The sequence below is a fragment of the Daucus carota genome, chromosome 4, assembly GCF_001625215.2.
Source record: "Daucus carota subsp. sativus chromosome 4, DH1 v3.0, whole genome shotgun sequence".
In the NCBI taxonomy this organism is placed as follows: Eukaryota; Viridiplantae; Streptophyta; class Magnoliopsida; order Apiales; family Apiaceae; genus Daucus; species Daucus carota.
In genome coordinates this window covers 12,247,687-12,271,306 of record NC_030384.2, presented here as the reverse complement: position 1 = coordinate 12,271,306, position 23,620 = coordinate 12,247,687, and the positions used below count along the sequence as shown (strand labels likewise).

At 40.0% G+C, this 23,620-nt stretch overlaps 1 protein-coding gene across 1 annotated transcript; it reads right to left on the bottom strand.

Moving 5' to 3' along the window:
* Nucleotides 1-13,300: 13,300 nt before the first annotated feature.
* On the bottom strand, nucleotides 13,301-14,741 carry LOC108216925 (uncharacterized). The gene is made up of 3 exons (XM_017389787.1): nucleotides 14,330-14,741; nucleotides 13,895-14,114; nucleotides 13,301-13,811 (listed from the first exon to the last, which is right to left on the bottom strand). The coding sequence occupies exons 1-3, from the start codon at nucleotides 14,739-14,741 to the stop codon at nucleotides 13,301-13,303; spliced, it is 1,143 nt and encodes a 380-aa protein (XP_017245276.1).
* Nucleotides 14,742-23,620: the final 8,879 nt, after the last annotated feature.

The window sequence follows — 23,620 nt, the reverse complement described above, 5'->3', positions numbered from 1 at the left end:
TCACAGTTGATTCTTCTTGAACTTTTAGAGCAACTGGTTTGGGTTTCCCACCATGTCGTTTGCTCCTTTGCTCCATTTCAAGTTCATGAGTTTTCAACCTTCCAAAGATTTCATCCAGAGACATCTCTTCAAGATCATGATTGTCTCTTATAGTGGTCACTTTCAAATCCCACTTTTCAGGAAGAGCAAGCAGAAATTTGAGATTTGAATCTTCCAAATCATATTCTTTGTCCACAAGAGACAAGTCATTCAGCAGCTTGACAAACCTATCATAAAGATCAGTCAGTGATTCACCAGATTTTGAATCAAAGTGTTCATACTCTTGAGTAAGTATGGTTCTTCTGTTCTTTTTGATGGCTTTGGTTCCTTGACATCTGACTTCCAAAGCATCCCATATCTCCTTTGCAGTTTTGCACCCAATTACTCTATTGGACATTGCATTGTCCAGAGCACTATGCAACAGATGCTTCACTTTTGCATCTTTACTGATAGATGAGATGTCCTCTGGAGTATAGTCCTTCTTCTCTTTAGGAATCATCTTCTGGGGTTCATCTCCCACTGCAACAGAGAGCTTTGTTGGCATGTGTGGACCATCATAAATTCTATCCAGATATTCTGGATCTGTAGATTCCAGAAACATGATCATTCTTACTTTCCAGACAGAATATTCAGATGCCCTGAGGACCGGAACCCTAAGAGACTCATATCTACTATTTTGTGATTTCTCAGACATGATTGTGTGATTAAGATCTCACTGTAGGTATATCAACAGAGCTGGCTCTGATACCACTTGTTAGGCCGAATAAACTCACTATATATGTGATAATATAGTGAACACAATCCAAAAGAAACACAAGTATAAGAGAATAATTCAATAAACTCTTATTCACAACTCTCAGTAGTTTACAAATAATCTCTTAGTGATTTATACTTTATCACTAAGAGCTGCTAGGTTACACGAGTGATATTCAATTGATAACTCATCTAGAGTAAACCCTAAGTTGTGTTTATATACACAGTTACATGATATCTACTGATTGATTTATAATTATCTGCTTCCTAAAATAATCTAATCAGTAGCTATCCTTCTGTTGTCCTGATCTGCACAATCTCTCTTGATTTTTATCTTCCTTATCTAGTCAGATATGCTCCTGAAAATCAGCCGCCTGCAAACTCTGATCATCACTTAAACTCTGATCCAGCCGTCAGTCGTTAAACTCTGATTTCCAGCTAAACTCTGATATTTGCTTCTGCACACTAAACAAGTTAGATACCTGTGACATCATCAAATATGTAACACCTTCTAAGACTACTCAGGAATTTGTTGTACCTGAGATGGGTCAGACAGCTTCTTCCAGTGGTGACGAAGAGTTCTATACAATGGAAGAGCTTGAACAGTTAGAAGATCAATCTCTATCACTGTTTGCCAAGAAGTTTGGAAACATGAGATTCAGGAAGAACACCTCCTACAAGTACAAACCTACTGTCAATAGGTTTCAAAAAGGAGGTTACTCATCTTCTACAAGCAAAGGAGGATACAAGACTGGGATGGTGGATAGAAGAAAATTCAAATGCTTCAACTGTGGTGAACCTGGACACTTTGCAACTGAATGCAAACAGCCCAAGGTTCAAGGAAAGAGAAAAGATTCGTACGATGAGCTGAAGCAGAAGTATGATGCATTGGTTAGAAAGCATCAGGGTACTTCTGGAGGTCAAAGCTTCAAGAGCAAATCATATCTAGCAGAAGGGAAAAGCTGGGATGATACAGATAGTGATGAAGAAGAGCAGATTGAGAATGTTGCTCTCATGGCTAATGCTGGATCATCTTCACCTCCTCCTGCTGGAAGCTTTCAGGTAGATCCTACATGCCCTAAACTTTTTATGCAATTAGGACTTGAAAGAGATGATGCTATTAAAAAGATGAAAGCTGCCAATCTTAAAATTGATACATTAGTCTTAGAAATTCATGCTTATAAGATGAATGAAATGAAAGTATTAAAACCTAAAATAGAACAATTGACTATGGATTTAGGATTACAATGTGCTAAAGTCAAAGTTCTAGAGAAAGGTGAGATTGCTTTAAGACTTCAGCTAGACGAAGAGAAAGTGAAATGTAAAGCCTTTAAGGATGCCTCCATGATAGTCAAAGAACTTAATGATAAACAAGAGATCAAGAGAACTGTTGGAATAGATTTTAACTATAACAAATCTGTAGGTAAGGCCAGTAACATTACTCCTTTTAAGAAGAGTGCTGAAGAGAGAGGGATTCGTTTTGTTTTGAAAGATTCCCCTAAACCTTTGTTTAAAACCTCAGAAGCTGAACCTCTTTTAGAGACTCCTGTTGTCATTAGATATGAACTCAAACAGGAAGACCTTAAATTGAAATAGAGTAATGAGAAGAGAGATGAGATCATGACATCACTGAAACCAATCAAAGTGAAAGGCAATGTTAGGTTGCCTAAAGCTGGTTTAGGTGTCAACTCTGAGAGAACTAAATTCAACAAGCCTAATAATTTTGTGAATAGTAAGAACAAGAACAATAGATGTCATTCTACTGAAAACTTTAAATCTGATAACAAGGTTAGAGTAGAATCTATTGATGTTCCTACTACTATGACTGATACTCCTGTTGTTCCTGCTTTTGATGCATGTCATAAATCTTGTAGTGTTGATAATTGTATGACTTGTGCTTTCAATTTGATGTCTGCTTATTTTAAAAATTTGCATGCTAAAAATGAAAACACATCACCTAGACAACACACAAACAACAAGCATGCTAGATCAAAGACTGCTAGTCCTACTCGTGTTTGGAAGGAGACTTATGTTCCAAAGCCTAAAACTAAGGTTTATAAGGCTGTTGTTAAGGAAGTAAGTTCAGTCAAGTCTGAACCAAGTATCAGTCCAAGAGGCTCTGTTGTTACACCTGATAGAAATCAGTTCTTCAAGTTTGCTGGACCCAACCAAGTGTGGGTCCCAAAGAATGTTTAATCAAGTTGTCTTTTGCAGGGTGCCAGTGGAATTGTTCGTGTTACCTGGGTGCTTGACAGTGGAGCGTCAATGCACATGACTGGCAATAGATCCCTGCTGGAAGACATAAGAGAAGGAGCTGGCCCAACAGTGAGCTTTGCTGATAATAGCAAAGGTCGTACTGTGGGATATGGCAAGTACAAAATTGGAAAGATCATCATAGAAGAAATTGCTATAGTGGAAGGACTTCAACATAATCTCCTGAGTGTTAGTCAGTTTTGTGACAAGGGATATTATGTTCATTTTGAAAAGGAGATATGTATCATTAAACATATCAAGGATAAACGTCCTTCACTATGTGGCATAAGGAAAGGCAATATATTCGTAGCTGATTTGTCTTGAGGACCTGGAAACGAAGTTCACTGTTTCTACGCCAAAGCGTCTGCTGAAGATAGTTGGTTATGGCATAAGAAACTCTCACACCTCAACTTCAAAACCATGAACTCTCTAGTCAAGAGAGATCTAGTGAGAGGTTTGCCTTCCCTGGAATTCTCATCTGATGATCTTTGTGAAGCTTGTCAGAAAGGAAAAGCGAAGAGAGCATCTCACAAAGGCAAGACCATCAATACCATTACAAATCCACTTCACTTACTGCATATGGATTTGTTTGGTCCTGTGAATGTTGCATCAATTGATGGAGGAAGATATGCCTTAGTCATTGTGGATGACTTCTCGAAATTTACCTGGGTTTACTTCCTAGCTTCTAAGGATGAAACCCCGATGATAGTGATTGATCATATAAAGTCAGTTGAATTAGAAAAGGGTGTGCCAGTGAAAGCTGTAAGGTCAGATAATGGCACGGAATTCAAGAATCAAACTCTAATCAACTTTTACTCTGAGAAGGGAATTAGAAGGCAGTATTCAGCACCAAGGACTCCTCAGCAGAATGGAGTCGTCGAAAGAAAGAATCGTACACTGATCGAAGCTGCAAGGACTATGATTGCTGAAGCAAAGCTTCCTCTGTACTTTTGGGCTGAAGCTGTGTCTACTGCCTGCTATACCCAGAATAGAACTTTGATCAACAAGGATCATATGAAAACTCCATTTCATTTGTATAAAGACAAGAAACCATATGTCAAACATCTTCATGTTTTTGGAGCCAAGTGTTTTGTTCTCAAGGATGGTGAAGAGAACTTGAACAAGTTTGAGCCAAAGGCATCTCAAGCAATTTTTGTTGGTTATACAATAAGTGCTTATAGAGTTTTTGTAATTGATACTCTGTCAATGAAAGTTAGTGTCAATGTTACATTTGATGACACTAAACTCCCAAGTTTACAATCTGCTGATCCATCTGAATCTCTGAAGTTTGACAACTATCCAGATTCTGATTCAGATGATGATATACCACCTGAGGTTGCAACAGGAGATGAAAACAATCATGGTAATGATCCAGGCAATGGTGGAGGAAATGGTGGAAACACTGGAGATTCCACTAGTGCCAGTGGTGGATCATCAAGTCAACCTGGCAACAACTCAGGGGGAGCTGATGGATCAACTAGTCACACATTTCAGCTCAATGATAATACTGCTGAATCATCAAGGACACATCTTCCAAGGGAAAGGATTTGGAGCAGAGATCAACCCTTTGATTTAATTATTGGTGATCCTGATGTTGGTGTAAGGACTAGAAGTGCTACGACAAATGAATGTCTATTCTCTGGTTTTCTATCACAATTAGAACCAAAGAAAATAGATGAAGCACTTGCTGATCCTAATTGGGTTCTTGCCATGCAAGAAGAACTCAATCAATTTGAGAGACAAGAAGTCTGGGCCCTGGTTCCAAGACCAAAAGGAAAATCTACCATTGGAGCTAGATGGGTCTTCCGTAACAAGTTAGATGGTGATGGCATTGTTCTGAGAAACAAAGCCAGACTGGTTGCAAAAGGTTATTCACAAGAAGAAGGAATTGATTATGATGAAACCTATGCTCCAGTTGCTCGTCTTGAAGCCATCAGAATATTTCTTGCATTTGCTGCACACTCCAACTTCAAGGTTTATCAAATGGATGTGAAAAGTGCATTTCTGAATGAAAAGCTAGAAGAAGAAGTATATCTGGAACAACCCCCTGGCTTTGAAAATCCAGAGTTTGCTGATTTTGTATACTTCCTATTCAAAGCTGTCTATGGACTCAAGCAGTCACCAAGGACATGGTATGACACTCTCTCTGAGTTTTTAATTGAAAACAATTTTACTAGAGGTGTCATAGACAAAACTCTCTTTTACAAATTGCATGATAAGGATATGATATTTGTACAAATATATGTTGATGATATTATATTTGGTTCTACTAACGATAACTTGTGCAAGAGATTTGCTAAGTTGATGCAGAGTAACTATGAGATGAGTATGATGGGTGAGCTGTCCTACTTCCTTGGTCTTCAAGTAAGCCAAAAGGAAGATGGAATATTCATTTGCCAATCCAAATATGTCAGAGATCTTCTTCGAAAGTACAATCTAGAAGACTCTTCACCGGCAAAGACACCCATGGCCACTGCCACAAAGCTTGACCAGGATAAATCTGGTAAGAAAGTTGATATCACAAGCTATCGAGGTATGATTGGCTCTTTACTTTATCTCACTGCAAGTAGACCAGATATCATGTTTGCAACATGTTTGTGTGCTAAGTTCCAAGCTGATCCTAAAGAATCACATCTTATAGCCGTCAAAAGAATCTTTAGATATCTTAAGGGTACACCTGGATTAGGTATTTGGTATCCTAAGAATACTGGTTTTGACTTAACTGGCTATACAGACTCTGATTATGCAGGATGCAGGATTGATAGGAAGAGTACGTCTGGAAGCTGTCAATTTCTAGGACGTCGGTTGGTTTCCTGGTATAGCAAGAAGCAGCACTCCGTGTCTACTTCTACTGCTGAAGCTGAGTATATAGCTGCTGGTAGCTGCTGTGCTCAGATCTTGTCGATCAAGAATCAACTGAATGATTATGGTGTTGTAGTAAACAAAATTCCAATATTTTGTGATAATACAAGTGCCATAGCCATTTCCAACAATCCGGTTCAACATTCAAGAACCAAGCACATTGATATCAGGTATCATTTCATTCGAGAACATGTCATGAATGGTACAGTGGTGTTACATTTTGTACCCACGACTGAGCAAATTGCTGACATCTTCACTAAACCACTGGATGAATCCACTTTCTCTAAGCTGGTTTGTGAGTTAGGGATGTTAAATATGACATAGTTCTCTTGTATATATTTTTCATATGCATTATATGTTTTTATATAGTTTTTGTGAATTTTCTGTGTAATTATATCTTTATTATTAGATTTTATATGATATTCTGTTTATTATCTGATAATATTCTGAGTAATTATGCATGTTTGTAAGTTTTTCTGTAATTTTCTAAGTGCTCATATACTCCCCTGTAATATTCTCTAGGCATTTAGATAATTATCTGTAGTTATTTTGTATTTTTCAAAATTAGTTAAGCATAAATATTTGATTTTAAGTTAATTCATTTTATTGAATTAAAGTTAAAGTCATAAGTATTTATATTTAATTAAAGTTGAAATTTACAAAATATTTGTGTAATATATAGTATTGTTTTTATTATAGATTTTTGATTTTAATTGCAAAATGTTTTATCTTTTAAATTAATCAAAAAATCATATTATATTTTTTCTAATTTCAGCAAGACATTTCGTTTGTCTTACTGATTTGGGTTGGCTGTTCGGTAAGACAATTCAATTGTCTTACGCGTATGGCTGACACAGCAAGACAATTGATTTGTCTTTCTCAGTTTTTTTTTCGCCCTGTTCGGTAAGACAATAAATTGTCTTACTGACTTCACTCAAATGCATTGATTCGTCTCGGCAAGACAATTCAAAATTGTCTTACCGAGACTCAACATTTGTCTTACTGACATCTCGTTTGTCTGCTTTGTGTGTAATCTCGGACAAACAATTTATATTGTCTTACCGAGACTTCCCTTGCTTTTGTCTTGCAGTACTTGTATAAATCCCCGTAAGACATTTGAGCAAGACAATTCATATTGTCTTGCCCAAAGCTTCATCTTCTCCACTCGTCATACACGATACATACACACACGGCTGCGTTTCTTTTTCAGGTTTTGTGTAAACCTTGCTGTGATTACTTGATTTCAAGCCATAGTTGCTTGCTGGGATTGTGTTTTTGCTCGATTTATAGTCGAAACTCTGCCCAAGTTCTGTGTAATCGACCCGTTGTTGTGTGTTTAGTGATCAATTCGTGGCTGCGTTTGTTCGGTTGTGGTGATTTCGAGCTCATCCATTGCGTTGTTTTCTGAGATTAAGACCTTCGATTGGATTCAGTGGATTTTAGGGTTCTTGATTGGAGTATTGGGGTTTTTAAAGATAAGGGCGCGTTTGGGTATTTTGAATTGTTTGGGACTTAAGGCCGTGTTTGGAATTCTAGTTTGTGGAGTTTAATTGATTAGTGCTATTTAAGTTAATTAACTTTTAATTCGATATTATCCAAATATTTCGAATTATTAATTAATTAATCAAGATTTAATTATTAGTTGAAATTTGCGAGACATTTGAGAATTCACATTTTATTTGAAAAATTCTCGCTTAATTCAATTTTTAATTATTAAAAATGGCCGGAGAATTCGTGATTGCTGAGACTATCAATCATCCAGCCAATCCTCACATTACTCTCCCTACAACCCTCCTTACAATTCACCACATCAATCACCTCACCAATCATCATACAATTCTCCCCACCAATCTCAACACCAATCCCCTCCACATTATAACTTCTTCCCAGACCAACAAGCCTCCATCCTTCCCTCTCAATCTGAACCAACACCTTCACCTACACATACACATACCATTCCTCAACCTCAATCTACCTCTCAGCCACTGCCTGCTGATTCTGCTATCAATCCAGGCTTACAGGACTTCAGGGCTGATTTACAGGTAGCTCAGGTACTTTCTAATCTCACTGATACATTTAATATTGATATTGCAGATTTTGATTGTGATATTGGATTTGATTTCCAGACTCCCAGCATTGAACCTGAAAACACCCAGGTTCATATCCAAGCTGACGTTTCCATTTCAACAACTGATTCTTCCTCAAACACTTCAAACAACACTACTACAACCTCAGTTGTTAGAAAGGTAGCCCGGAAACGAAGTGGGAGTGCAATTTTGAGAGATCCCGCAGCTCTGTCTCATAAGAAGCAAAGGGTGGCAGAACCAGAGACAACTGCAGCTGCATCCATTTCCTCCCAAAAGGATCTGGACACTGAAACGGTAAATATACAGTCTCTAGATTCATTCTCTCCACAGAATGCATTTATTGAAATTGGCCGTCCGACCGCGGTATCCTGTAAAGAGTCAAGCACACAACTAGCACTCACGCTAGTAAACACTGAACCTGTGTCTTTTGATTCTTCACTTAGAGAGAGCACCGAATTTCTAAACATGTTATATGAAAAATTTTCTGATCACTCTTTCTTTTTGGATCAGGATCTACTTGGCAACCTGCAAGTACATCAGCCTTCACAGGCATCTGAAGGACAATTTGTTCCTTCACTTCCTACAGTTCCATCTCAGGGAACTATGGTTGTATATACAGGTTCTGGTGACGGTGTGAAAACTACGAGTGAAATCAGGCAAACACCGAGCGAAACACCTGCACGAGAGGATAGTGAAAAATCTTTGAGTGTTCGTGAGGTGAGTGCACACACCAACACAGATCTGCTACAGGAACAAAAAGGAATTGGATGATCATGTACAGGGCATTCACTCTAGGATGGACAAATTTGATAAGAATCAGGAGCTCTGTCTGACGAAGCTTGACAACTTGGAGCAAACTCTGGCTCAAGTTGTTCAACACTTAAAGATTAATCCGTCAACATCTCAGTCTACTCCAGAGGATCCCTCAACTAAGGGGGAGAAAGATAAGAAGGATAAGGATGACAAAGATGATCACAGCAATGCTGACGCTGCTGATAGGAGTGATAAGGGTGGAGATACTGATAGGAGTGATAAGGGTGGAGATGGAGCAAGTGAAAAGGATTCTTCTGCAGCTGGCAAGTCTAAAGGCAAAATGCCTGAATCTGAGAACATCTTCACTAATCAGGATTATGACAACATTCCTGAAGATGTTGATGATGATGATGCATTTGATTCTGCTTATTTTGAAGCTGAGGAAGAAGGTCATTTCGAGGAAGGCTTTCTTTTCAATGAAGATCAGTCTGTGGACCCTGAGCATATGGAAAAGGTCAGAATGTTTAAATCTCAACATGAAGCTAGCAAAGCAAAGCTTCAGGAACTACAGAAACTGGTGGATGAGAAGAGGACAACTGATGAGTTGATCAAGCTGGAGAAACAGAAGATATGGGATGCAAAGTGCAAGGAAAAGAGAGAGGATATCTCCAGGAAAGTTGGTGAAAGCTGGGATATTGCTAGGCAAATCCTCTCTGGACCTCAAAGGGAACCTTTCAATGATGGTAAGTTCAAATCCTTCATTTATGACCTGAGAAAGGCTAACCCTAATGAGGATATGTTTATGCGTGCTCTTGCTCTCGAGTTAGAATACATAACTATTGGTGTCAAGAATCTTCTCAATGAATGGGAGATCATTATTTCTACTCAGAGAAACGGAACATTCAGGGTTTCAATTGATTTATTCAAGTTTCTATCTCTAACTGAAATCTGGGTGATTCGTAACAAGATCAGACGCAGCTCAAATCTGAATGAACTCCTACGTGACAGACTTATGGATTGTGCAATTCATAACAGTCCACAAGTTGTCAGAAATCCCTACTGTGTTAAGTTCATTCACGAGGGAAAGTTTGGAACCTTCAACATCTTCTTAAGTATGATGTTAATCAGATGGTTCTTGTATCAACAATTCTACGTACCAAGGGCTTCGCTACTAAGGCCAAAGCTGATGTTGATACAGAGATTGTGAACTACTGCACAAGGAGGAACATTCAACAATACTTCAGAAAGATGAAGTATATCAACCAATCTCAGCCAGCAGATTTCATCGAAGACCCTGTGGACATAGAAGTTCAATATCATCTTTCATTGGCTCGTGAAAGAAAGAAGCATGGAGAATCCACTGCAGCTGAAGAGCCTACTCAGAATGAGCCTTCTACTCCAATTATTCACTGTTCAGATGCTGAAGAAGGAGAAGTCACTCGTTCTGAGTGAATAGATTGATTAGGATATTTGTTAGATATGTTCAAGGAACATCCTTTTGTAATCTATTTATGATCATGGTTTAATGTTTAATGCAAGCCATTAACTTTTGCTATTTACATTCCTTTGTTTAAATCTTTGTCTTATCTGTTAGTTGAGTTATCCTCTAGGAAATTTGCATGTTATGTTAACAAACAAATAGGGGGAGATTGAAAGGCATATGTTCAGCCTATTTGTATTTAAAGAGGTACAACTCAACTCAGATAAGAAAGCTCAGTAAATAGCAAGTCATCGGAATCCGTACGAAGAACGTCAAATGATTTATGGGAATTATATGTCAGATAAATTCCAGGATGCTGCTGCACACCACTGAAAGAAGTTCATTAATATGTTCAAGCCTCAGTGCACAAATAATCTTTTGTGGCATGTCCAGGAGTTCAGAAGATATAAAGTTTCTATACTTAATTTTATCAGAAGATTCCATTTAATGAAGATGTACTTACAAGACGAAGACTCGACGAACAAACCAAATTCTTAATGTTTATTTGACAGAGAATATTTGATTTAACTAGATACAGATGAACCAGACAGTACATCTGTGTATCATTTATTCAAATTAAATAGTTGAAGTCAAGCAGAAGTCGTAGTTCGATCGATCGACAATTCAAGAAGAAGTTATTAAAGTTTAAAGAAGACGGGAAGCTGTACTACTGAAGATTGGGTAATTTAATATTTAATAGACTATTATTTCACTTCTCAAATAATTATATTAATTGTGTAATTTATTTATTAAATTAATTCACTCTCAAATTAATTTAATTTATGAATTTATATGATTAACTTAATTAAGTGGATAATTTTCTATTTTATATATATCTCAAAATTACATCATTTATCACCTAAATCACCTCAGCAAGACAATCTAAGATTGTCTTGCCGAGTGCACCACATTCTGCCAAGACAACTCGGTTGTCTTACCGAATGCATGTGTAAAGCAGCAAGACAATCTCAAAGAGATTGTCCTACCGAAGATTCAAGAAAGCAGCAAGACAATCCCTTATAGATTGTCTGACCGAAGTAATTGCCTGCAAGACAATAGATTGTCTGACCGAAGTAATTGCCTGCAAGACAATAGATTGTCTGACCGAGACATGGACTCTTGCAAGACAATTATGAATTGTCTTACCGATGGAAGGCTTCCAAGACAATTCTTGATTGTCTAGCCGAATGGTTCCTGCAGACAATTCTAATTGTCTGACCGAAGGTCATTTGTCTTGCCCTTCCTGTAAATTGTCTTTCTGCCATGCTTTTGGCTTGCTAGGCAATTGTAATTGTCTTGCCCTTGTTAAATTGTCTTTTCTACTTGTAATTGTCTTGTCTTTGCATTGTCTTACAAGTACAAAGCTTTGCCTATATATATGGCTTAGTTTCTTCATTTCTAAGTGTTCATCACTTTGATATTCAAAGCATTTGTAAAGCTTTCAAGTTGTTTGTAACTTGCTTGATCGTTATATCCACAGTTTTCTGTGCTTTGATAACCCGGTTGTTTTAATCACTAAATCTAGAATATACCCTGTCGAATTTATTCTACGAACTTTAGTGGACATTAAAACTGAACCATATTAATTATATAACGACTTCAAACATTGTTATATTAATTAATTATAATCTGATTAAACAAGTTTTATTCAATCAGATTCACTTCCGCGATAATTTGGTATCGATTGTATTCAACCCCCCCTTCTACAATCGTATCTGGACCTAACACTAACAGTCCGAGGGACTTCATATATATGAGGGCCTCAATTTTTGCCGGATTAGCGTCAATCCCACGATGGTTGACCATGAAGCCCAAGAACTTACCAGATTCCACCCCGAAGACACACTTCTGATGGTTAAGCTTCATTTTGTACTCTCTGAGGATCCCAAACATTTCTGAAAGATGCATGATATGGTCTCTAGCTTTCTTAGATTTTACGAGCATGTCGTCCATGTAGACTTTGATAGTTTTCCCGATCTGATTCTCGAACATCTTATTCACTAGCCTCTGATAGGTAGCCCCGGCAATAAGTAGGCCAAAGGGCATTCCGATGCGGCAGTAAAGGCCCCTATCTGTGATAAAGAAGGTATGTTCTTGATCGGGCTCATACATGAGGATCTGGTTATACCAGGAATCCATGAAGTTGAGGAGGGCATGGCCAGTAGTTGAATCCACGAGCTGGTCGATCCTGGGAAGGGGAAAGCTATCCTTGGGACATGTTTTGTTGAGATCTGTGAATTCCACGCATGTCCTCCACTTCCCATTAGGCTTCTTCATGAGAACGGAGTTGGCCAACCAGGTCGGATAGAATGATTCCCTGACGAGGCCGGCTTTAAGGAGCTGGTCAACCTCGTCTTTCAAAGCTTCAGCTCTTTCCCTGCTAAAAGGCCTCCTCTTCTGACGAGCCCCCTTTTTGCCAGGGTCAATATATAGTTTATGGCACATTACTTTGGGGTCAACCCCACCATATCAGAATGAGACCAAGCGAAGACATCCCGATTAGCCTTTAGGAATTCCACGAGGGGACCCCTGATCTCGGGGACGAGATTGGAGCTGATTTTGAGGACCTTGGACGGATCAGCAGCGTCCACTAGTATTGACACAGTATCTTCCGTTGTGCCTGCCCTTTCTACTACTTCTGGCATTCAAGAATACGGTCTATTTAACCTGCTTTACTACTGGTTCACCAATCTCTTCCACGAGGGGCTCCTTGACAGCAGGCTCCTCAAATTTCAAATGTGAGGCCTCTGGTCGGTTTGACCAACTTCTCTGTAGTGACTGTGACTTCTCTTGTGATCTCATTGGGGAGGTCAACCACGGTGGACATCTCTTTCGTGACCCATTTCCCTTTACGAGACCTGGCTTCTAGTTTTTCTGGGCTCTCCTTATCCTGATCGCTTGCCTCCTCAACAATTCCCTCGATCATAGTCATGACGGGCAAAGAAGGGCCCATAGTGAGGGCTCCTGGACGAGGCTCTACTTGGATCCCCAAATCCTCGAAGTATTCTTCCGGGTTTCTTCTATACTGATCATGTTGTAGGTGAAGCCTAGGCCTCCTCCTTTCATTGTCTTATCAACTTCCATGCCTAAGGGAGTCAGGTCGGTTCCTCCTCTCACCCAAGTGGATTGCTTTGTTGTAGCAATCCCGGGAATTATACTGGCACCCCTTGACACATCCTACCCCCTTTGGGGTGGGAAATTTCATGGACATGTGGTAGATGGAAGTCACTATCCTCATTTCTTTCAAGATGGGACGGCCGATGACAACATTAAGGGCTGAATATTGGTTCACGACCAGCCATTCAGCCACCTGGGTGGTGGAGAGGGGGCCTTCCCCGAGGGTGACAGGGAGCTTGATGGATCCCCTTACATCGATTGGGGTCCCGCAGAAACCATACAGAGCGCAGAGAGTTACATTCATGTCCTTATCTAGGAATCCCATCTTGATGTAGGCATCATAAGAGAGGATATTAGCTGCGTTCCCGTTATCAACAATTACCCGGTGCACGTTGTTGGAGCCAATTCTGACCTTCACCACCAGAGCATCGGAATGGGGGTGGTGGACCCGCGTAGCGTCCTCCTCACTGAACATATGTTCATGGTTTCGCCCCTAAACATCTTGGGGGCATCTCAGAGAGATGATGGGCTCATGGCCTCACGGGCATACCTGTTCATGGCTTTCCTACACCCCCATCCGATATGAGGACCGCCAATGATCACGTGGATACTCCCATCTCGCGGCACCTTCTCGGTGTTGGTGGTCTCAGCGTCGTTATCCTGTGGAGGCGGTGGCCCGTAATTGTAACTTTTCTTCAAGGTTTTCACCCACTCAGTGAGCTTCCCATTCTTGATGAGTTCCTCAATTTGTTGTTTTAACTTGTGGCAATCTGCAGTATCATGACCAGTTTGTTCATGGAACGCACATAATTTGGTCCTGTCTTTCTTTGCCCAGTTACTCAGCGGGGCGGGCTTCTTAACGATCCCCTTATCAGCATTGATGGCATAGATGTGCTCTATAGACGCCACCAATGGGGTAAATTGATTCTGACCTCTCCCCTGAGCCCCGGTAGTATTCTTAAGGGGGTCTTTTCTTTCTTCGCACGCTCTTTCTTAGGACTGGGGCTTCTCCTCTTCCTTTCAAGGGTCACTGATCCTCCCCTCTTCCGATTTCTGTACTTGTAATTGTCGCGAGGAGGAGGGCTCCCATTGTCCATTTCTGCCATGGATTTTTCCACTATCTTGAATGGCTCAGCCTGCCAATAGAAGTCCTGTAGAGTGGTGGGCTCGTGACCTTCAATATCTTTCCAGAAGTCTGAGCCTCTCTTCAATCCAGCGATCAGGATATTCTTTACGGCCTCATCAGTGGCTCCTCTCATATAAGGGACCTCAGCATTAAACCTCTTGAAGTAATCATGGAGGGTTTCTCCATTTCTTTGCTTGATGTTGGCCAGTGTGGCCACAGGAGGGGCATAGGTCATGAAAGACTGAAACTGTCTGATAAAGAGGTCCCCCATTAATTCCTAAGAGCTTATTATCCTCGGGGCCAGCTTTGAGAACCATAGCTGGGCACGCCCCTGAAGCGAGGCTGCGAAGAGCCTGCAACGCGTGAGGCTGGGGACTTGGTAGACATCCATCTCCATGTTGAAACGCATATAGTATGAGGCCGAGTCATCCTCCCCGTTGTAAATGAGCTCGGGGTGATGCCTCATGTTCACAGGTGGTGGAGACTCCAAGATGGCCCTAGTGAAGGGGGAGTGTGCAACTACAGCTTGAGGAAGCCTCTTTTCCTCTTCCATGCGATTCAATATCCTTTTCAGGTCATGCACATTCAAATTTCCAAGCCGTTCATCTTCATCATGGCCATTGTTCGCATCATGGAGAGATGGAGGTGGGTTACTCCTCCTGAGGCCATGGATCCGGGATTCTCCCTCATCCTCATTGTTCCGCAGCCTAGATCGTTGACCGGAAAAATGAGGAGGGGATCTCTCGCTATGAGTCCTTGAGTGGAGTGACCTCTCCCTCTCATTATGATGGGAGGGGGGTCGCTCCTCTCGATGTTGGCGTTCTCTCTCTATTCTATCCATCTGTTTGGCCTCTATCCTGAGCCTTAGATCATGCTCAGTCAGTCTCCTTCCCAAACGATCAAGAACACTTGTGCTCCTGGCAGCAGATGGAGTACGTTGGCGATGAGAACGGTGAGGCACTTCATCAGTCTCAAGTGCACCTTCATCTTCAGCCTCTCGATTAAAATCCTTCTCCAAGTTCCTGGGGGTCACCGAGGGTGTCGGCCCGCGCCCATTCTTCTTGAAGGCCTTCTTCTTCCTACTTCCCCGTTTACTTATTCGGGCTAACTGATTCTGTATGATCTTCATCTCGCTTGAGAGGTTTTGAAGGTATTCCATGATGGGGTTAGGTGGGGAGGCCTCTCCCGCAGGTGTGGCCTGGGGTTGACTCCCGTTGTTAGGAGTGATGTTGTTCTCCCCTTCTGGGGTTCCCTAGGAACCCCTCCTTGCTCTCTTAGACATGTTCTTCCTCCTGCACATCTTTCTCTGTCAGATGTTGTTATCTCCCACTGTGGTCGCCAAATTGTTAACGGGAGAAACTGGTTAACAACAGATGTGGGTATCTGACTGATTACAGGAAGGTACAGCGAAGAACATGGGACGGGATGTGATGGATAATGTAGCTGATCTTGTGTTTGATCCTCGAGAGAAAGAGAGAAGTATTCTCAGGCGTTTCTCAGCAAGAATCAGATAATGAGCACAAGAGACCTACGTACCCTATTTATAGGGGTTCAAGCTACCACGTAGTTCTTACGGGCCAAACTTCTTAGCGCGGGCTAAGTGTCAGTCCGGTCCATCAGGGCCCAGGTTCGTAGAACCTTGGGGGCCGCCATCAAAAGAGGCCCGTACTCGCATGGCCTAGGCCCATATGCCAAGAGGCAGTCATGGAGCGGGTCGAACTGCATACAATGATCTAGCAGTAGAGGTAAAGACCTCGAGATCCATACTCATGGGCCCAACAGGTCCAGGCACGAGCCTTCATGTCTTCATCATCCTCTATGGGGCGATGGAGCCCATTCATCATCTTATGGGGTGATGTAACCCGATCATCATTTTACAGGGTGATGTAACCCGAAGTAGAGGGCGTAGCCCTGATAATGAGAGCCCAAGGGGCTTAGTAGCATAGAACATGCGACCTCCCCAATGAGGCCACCTTATAGTTGAGAACATGAGGCCTAGAGGCCTAGCCGGAGAATGAGCCCTAGGATGATGGCCCCTAGGCTAATAATCTCCCCCAATGATGACCCCTGAGAGGCATGAGGCCATGAGGTGATGACGTGTCCTCATGATGACCCCTGAGGTCCTCCTAAGTCTTCATAAATATTCTAAGTAGTGGGAGCTCATGAATGAGGCCTCCCATTACAGCGGTGAGCCCAAAGGAGCTAGTCCGACCAGATTATCGAGCCCAGTAGCCTTGGCCCAATCTCTCCCTTCAACCATAAATTTGTTAGTCTGCATAAATAGAGGTGGGCAGATAGGCCCACCTTCATGATCCTTACGTGACCTTGGGCCTGCCGAAGCCCATGCCGGTTTTTTGGCATAACAGCGCCAACTCAATTCCTACTTAGCCATTTCATGCACAAAGCTTCCAGTTGGCGTCTCAAGGATTGTATTTGCCACTGTTATATTTCCTCCTTCCTTCTGTAAAAGCAAGTGGCGCTACTATTTCTTTTTCTTCTATGTGTAGCAAAGTTTGCTCTCAGCCATGCATATACATACATGCTGTGTGTATAGCTTCCTTGCGCTCTTAAACCCCAGTTTGGGTGTAGACACATGACATCACATGCACATGCAAACCCTAGGTCCAATAGACACATGACATCATCTCTATATGCATGCATATAATATATAATATAATATATTATGTTGTGATTATATTAATAAATAAAAGTATATATAAATATGTTAACGGGAGAAACTGGTTAACAACAGAAGTGGGTATCTGAGTGATTACAGGAAGGTACAACGAAGAACACGGGACATGATGTGATGGATAATGTAGCTGATCTTGTGTTTGATCCTTGAGAGAAAGAGAGAAGTATTCTCAGGCATTTTTCAGAAAGAATCAAATCATGAGCACAAGAGGCCTACGTACCTTATTTATAGGGGTTCAAGCTACCACGTAGTTCTTACGGGCCAAACTTCTTAGCGCGGGCTAAGTGTCAGTCCGGTCCATCAGGACCCAGGTTCGTAGAACCTTGGGGGCCACCGTCAAATGAGACCCGTCCTCGCATGGCCTAGGCCCATATGGCAAGAGGCAGTCATGGAGCGGGTCGAAGTGCATACAATGATCCAACAGCGGAGGTAAAGACCTCGAGATCCATACTCGTGGGCCCAACGGGTCCAGGCACGAGCCTTCATGTCTTCATCATCCTCTATGGGGCGAGGGAGCCCATTCATCATCTTACGGGGTGATGTAACCAGATCATCATCTTACGGGGTGATGTAACCCGAAGTAGAGGGCGTAGCCCTGATAATGAGAGCCCATGGGACTTAGTAGCACAGAACATGCGACCTCCCCAATGAGGCAACCTTATAGTTGAGAGCATGAGGCCTAGAGGCCTAACCGGAGAATGAGCCCTAGGATGATGGCCCCTAGGCTAATAATCTCCACCTATGATGACCCCTGAGAGGCATGAGGCCATGAGGTGATGAGGCGTCCTCATGATGACCCCTAAGGTCCCCCTTAAGTGTTCATAAATATTCTAAGTAGTGGGAGCTCATCAATGAGGTCTCCCATTAGAGCGGTGAGCCCAAAGGAGCTAGTCCGACCATATTACTGAGCCCAGTAGCCTTGGCCCAGTCTCTCCCTTTAGCCATAAACTTGTTAGTCTGCATAAATAGAGGTGGGCGGATATAGGCCCACCTTGATGATCCATACGTGAACTTGGGCCTGCCGAGGCCCATGATTTTTGGGCATAACAAAATATATACACATATATATATATATAATATATAATTATATATATATGTACATATATTTAAATATATTCTCATATATTGAAATATATATATATAATATAGAATTATATGTAAATACAAATATATATATATATATATATATGAATATATATAGAGATATATATAGTTATTTATAAATAGAAACATAAATATATAAAGAAAAGTATATATAAAAATATATATATATATATAAATAATATTTATATAAACATATAGTAATATATATATATATATATACATATATTTAAATATATTCTCATATATCTAAATATATATAATATACATATAATTATATGTAAAAGAAATATAAATATATATAAGGATATATATATATATATATATATATATATATAACTCTCTCTAAATATAGATATATTTATGCACATAATATAATATATATATATACACTTAAATATATAAATGTTTATGTAAAATATAAATACATATACTATATACATATATATTTATTTAAATATATATACATATAAATATACATATATATATGTTTAAAAACATATATACACATATATTATATATATTATACTTAATTAAATATACATATATAAAAATATATTTGTACATATACAAATATATAAGTGCACACATATAAAAGATAGGTCACTTCCCCATGCATATGGATCACTGTGAAAGCTTAACATATAGCAGTTGAGCAGTAAGCTTTGGCATAGCTTGCAGAGGCTAGGCATTTGGCTTGGGTTGGTTTTGGAAAAAATGACTTGTTATGACTGGATCAATTCTTCGATTGATAAATACTTTGCAAACTCCGTAAGTGCTGACGCTTAGTGGACCGGTCTGGTTCACAAGCGACTAACACTAAAGTCACACATTGTACCGTCTTTGTCACCAAACATTGATCAGTCGGTTCCAGATTAGTTTATGATTCAATTGTTGATTGTAAATAACCAACCAAGATATGTAGAAATATCTTGCTTCAGGGGTTGCACTGAAATCTTCCGAGTACTTAGACAACATCTTCCTTGCTTCCACAATTTTGAATACTCCAATCTTTATTCTTAACTAAGGCATGAACATATTAATGAACTTCTTCTAGTGAACTTATTCCTTCAAGACTGTAGATGGCTTCTTCAACCTTTATCTTTGTATCTTCCGATTCCGGTGCAGGCGTAGTGTTACTTACTTGTCATGTTCTATTGTTGAGTTATCATCCCTATGTAACAGATAGGGTTGTCTTTACATTTAGACTTACATCAAGTTTTCAAAAAAACAAACAACCAAGTTCTCCAACAGTACTGACAATTCCCCAACTCCAAAATACATCACATCTTTCAAAAGACAACTAGATCCTCCAACTTCTCCAAAATACAAATTCATCATAATATAAAACCTAAATAAAAGTTAAGCAAGGACATGCTTAGTTCAGAATATGGAAAATATCAATCAAGGGCAACTGTTGGCTCATCTGCACTGGTTAGCTCGATATCGAGATTAAGGCCTGGATTCTTTTCTGCCAGCTTGGACTGTTAGGTCCTGGAACGATTGTAGAAGAGGGGGGTTGAATACAATCGTCACAAGAAAATAATCGCGGCGGAATAATCTGATTGAATATAAATTTGTTAATCAGATTTTAATTAATTTATATAACAATGTTTTAAGTCGTTATATAATTAATATGGTTCGTTTTAATGTCCACTAGTTCGTAGAATAAATTTGACAGAAAGTATTCTAACTTAGTAGAACAAAACAACCGAATGATCAAGCACAGTAAATTGTGGATTTAACGAATAGCTAGTTTAGCACAACTTGAAAGCTTACAATGACTTTGAACACTTACGAATGAAGTGGGGGAGGCCATATTAATAGGCAAATCCCAAGAACAAGGCAAGACAATGCAAAGATGGCAAAGACAATTAGGCACTTTGTCTTGCTGAAAAACACAAGGTAAGACAATCTGGGAGATTGTCTATAGCCTAGTAAGACAATTCCAGACGGTAAGACAATCTCAGGGCACGGTAAGACAATGAGGGACACGGTAAGACAATCTTCAAGATTGTCTTACAAGCCATTCGACAAGACAATCTTGAAGATTGTCTTGGAAGCCACACCAGACAAGACAATGACGGACGGTAAGACAATCACTGAGATTGTCTTACCGTGTGTTGGAAGAGGTAAATAACACGGTAAGACAATCCCTTGGATTGTCTTACCTTGTTGTTTCATAAGACAATCACTTAGATTGTCGTTCCTTTTGATCCAACAAGACAATCTCTTATTTCCTTTAATTAATTAACCAATTAATATCCACTTAATTATATTAACTGCATAAATTCATAAATTAAATTAATTCGAGATAGAATTAATTTAATAATAAATTACACATCCTATAAAATTATTTTGAGAAGTGAATTAAATAATCAGATAATCAATTATCCATTTTCTTCTTCCACATAGTCTTTAGTCCTCTGTAAACAATTAAGATCTTCGACTTGATTGACGGCCACCTTCTTTTGACGCAGAATATTTAATTTGATAAGATGATACATAAATGTACTGTCTGGTTCATCTGTAACTAGCTCAATTAAATATTCCTTGTCATTTAAACAATTAAGTTGTGGCTTGTTCGTCGATTCTTCGTCTTCTGAGTTCTTCTTCATTTGTAGACATAATAATGGAATCTTCTGAATAAATAAAGTATTGAAACTTTATACCTTCTGATCTTATGGACATGCTACAAAAGATTATTTGTACACTGAGGCTTGATCATATTAATGAACTTCTTCCAGTGGTTTGCAGCAGCATCCTGAAATTCTTCTGACATAAAATCTTCAATAAATCATTTGACATTCTTCGTACGGATTCCGGATAATAGTACTTGCTATTTACTTGCTTTCTTATCAGAGTTGAGTTGATTCCTCTTAAATACAAATAGTCTTAACATATGCCTTTCAATCTCCCCCTATTTGTTTGTTAACATAACATGCAAATTATCGAGAGGATAACTCAACTAACTGATAAGACAAACGATTAAACATTGAAAGATATATAGCAAAAGTTTCTAGTATTTATTAAACATTCACCAGATTCAAACATAAACAATAGATTACAAAAGGGGTGTTCATTTAGAACATATATTTCAATACCCTATATAATCTAAGGATCAACTTCTCCTTTTTCAGTATCAGAACTGTGAAGAACAGGAGTTGACGGTTCATCCCTGGTTGGTTGTTCTGCAGTAGTGGCTTCACCATGTTTCTTCCTTTCATTAGCTAGATCCAGTTGGTGCATAACTTCCAAATCCACCGGGTCCTCCTTAAAGTCAGCAAGCTGAGTCTTCGTGACTTGTTTCATCTTCCTTGTGTATTTATAAATACCATTCCGAAGACAGTAGTCCGCTATAACGCATCAGCCTTCTCTTCAGAAGCGAATCCCTTGGTTCTCAGGAGAGTAGATGCAAGGATCAGATGGTTCACATGGTACTTTGGGAAGGACTCATCATTCAGATACAAGGTATTTATGACGTCGTCATTGATGAACTTCAGACAATAGGGTTTCTTGATAATCTGAGGACTATTGAATTCAGCATGTTCCATCAGCTTGTCTCGTAAGAGTTCATTCAAATTAGAGCTTCTTTTGACTTTGTTACGAAGCACCCCGAGCTCAGTCACAGTGAATGACTTTAGAGATTCAACTGAGAGTCTGAATGTTCCGTTTCTCCTTGTGTATATGATGAGCTCCCATTCATCTAGAAAATTCCTGACAGCAACTGTAATGTACCACAATTCAAGAGAAAGGGCATGTATAAATAAATCCTCATCAGGGTTTACCTCCCTTAGATCATAGATTAAAGACATGGACTTCCTGTCATCGAAGGGTTCCCTATGAGGTCCATTGAAAATTCTGTGTGCAATGTCCCAACTCTTACCAACTTTATGCTTAATATCAAGATTCTTCTGCACACAGGCAGCATCATAGATCTTCTGCTTTTCCTTCTTGATTTCCTCTTCAGTTATCAGCTTGTCCTCCAGAAGCTTTTGAAAGTCCCTGAGCTTTCTCTTTCTAGCTTCATTTTCCAGCTTAAACTTTTTCACAAGCTCCTCATGTTCTAGATCCACAGCCTCCTCCTCAGTCTGGAACAGATAGGCTTCATCAAATGCACCATCTTCGTGATTCTGGCAGTAAGTGGCATCAAATCCATTTCCTTAGGAAAGGCATCATAATTGTCTTCCTGTTTATGCATGGGTTGCTTGCCTTTAGACTTTTCAGTTTCTCTGCCAGGTGCAGAATCAGAAGTATTGGTGTTTGTGTTCCCCTTGTTACTTTGGTTGGAGCTGTTTCCTTTGTCTTCTCCTCCCTTGTCTCTATTCTCCCCCTTAGTTAAGGGATCCTCTCTGGAAGTTGGATCATCAGACTTGGAGTTCCTGAGAAGTTGATCCAGTTTGCTGTCGATTTCATCAAATTTAGCCATATAGAGCTCATGATTGGATCTCATTTCGACAGCCAAACCATGGATATCAGCTTTGAGCTCATCCCTGTAAGAACTGGATGGCTCCTCCTCCACTTTCTTCTCTAAGGTGACAAGTTGTGCACCTTTCAGTCTTTCATTCTCAGCGATCATTCTTGCAAGTTCAGCTTGTAACCGTGACATTCTTTCCTCAAACAGAGCCGGGTCAGTGTGTGCACTCACCTCACGTACACTCAGAGCTGTTTCACTAGCCTCACGTGCATGTGTATCGCTCGGTGTTTTCCTTTCATCACTCGATTCACTCATAGCTTCAGTTGTACCTGTGTATACTACCAATGTTCCCTGATATGGGTTCAAAGGTAGTGGAGGAACAAATTGTCCTCCGTAAGCCAGTGACGGCAAATCTACTTGCACATTGCCAAGCGGTTCCCGATCATGAAAGAAAGAGTGATCAACAAAGTTTTCATACATAGTAACTTTATTTTGAAAAACTGTGCTCTCAGAAAGTGTAGTAACCTGTGTATTGGGTTGATTTTGCACTAGCATGAGTGCTAGAGCAGTGCTAGACTCTGTACAGGATATCGTGGGTGGACGGTCAACTTCAATGGCTTCATTCTGTTGAGAGAATGAATCTAGAGATTGTATTTCCATATCAGAATACAAGCCCTTTTGGGAAGGCGAGGATGTGGCTGCAGTTGTCTCCGAGGCTTCTATTCTTTGTTTCTTTTAAAAAGACAGAGATGCGGGTTGACTCATCAAACTACTCGAACTCCGTTTCCTGGAAACTTTCCTAGAGGGTTGCAAAGTAGTGTTGATTGAAGTGTTTGGAGAAGAGATAGTTTGTTGAAATGAATCATCAGCTTGGTTACGAACCTGTGTGTTGACAGGTTCATTGCTGGCAGGCTGGCAAAACAAGTCAAAGTTACAA

Coding starts and splice junctions, on each gene's coding strand:
- LOC108216925 (XM_017389787.1), bottom strand. CDS start 14,741: ATGGGGGACCTCTTTATCAGACAGTTTCAGTCTTTCATGACCTATGCC. Junction 14,115..14,329: donor CCCCAGTCCTAAGAAAGAGC/GTGCGAAGAAAG, acceptor ATGATACTGCAG/ATTGCCACAAGTTAAAACAA. Junction 13,812..13,894: donor TGTAGGAAAGCCATGAACAG/GTATGCCCGTGA, acceptor ACATATGTTCAG/TGAGGAGGACGCTACGCGGG.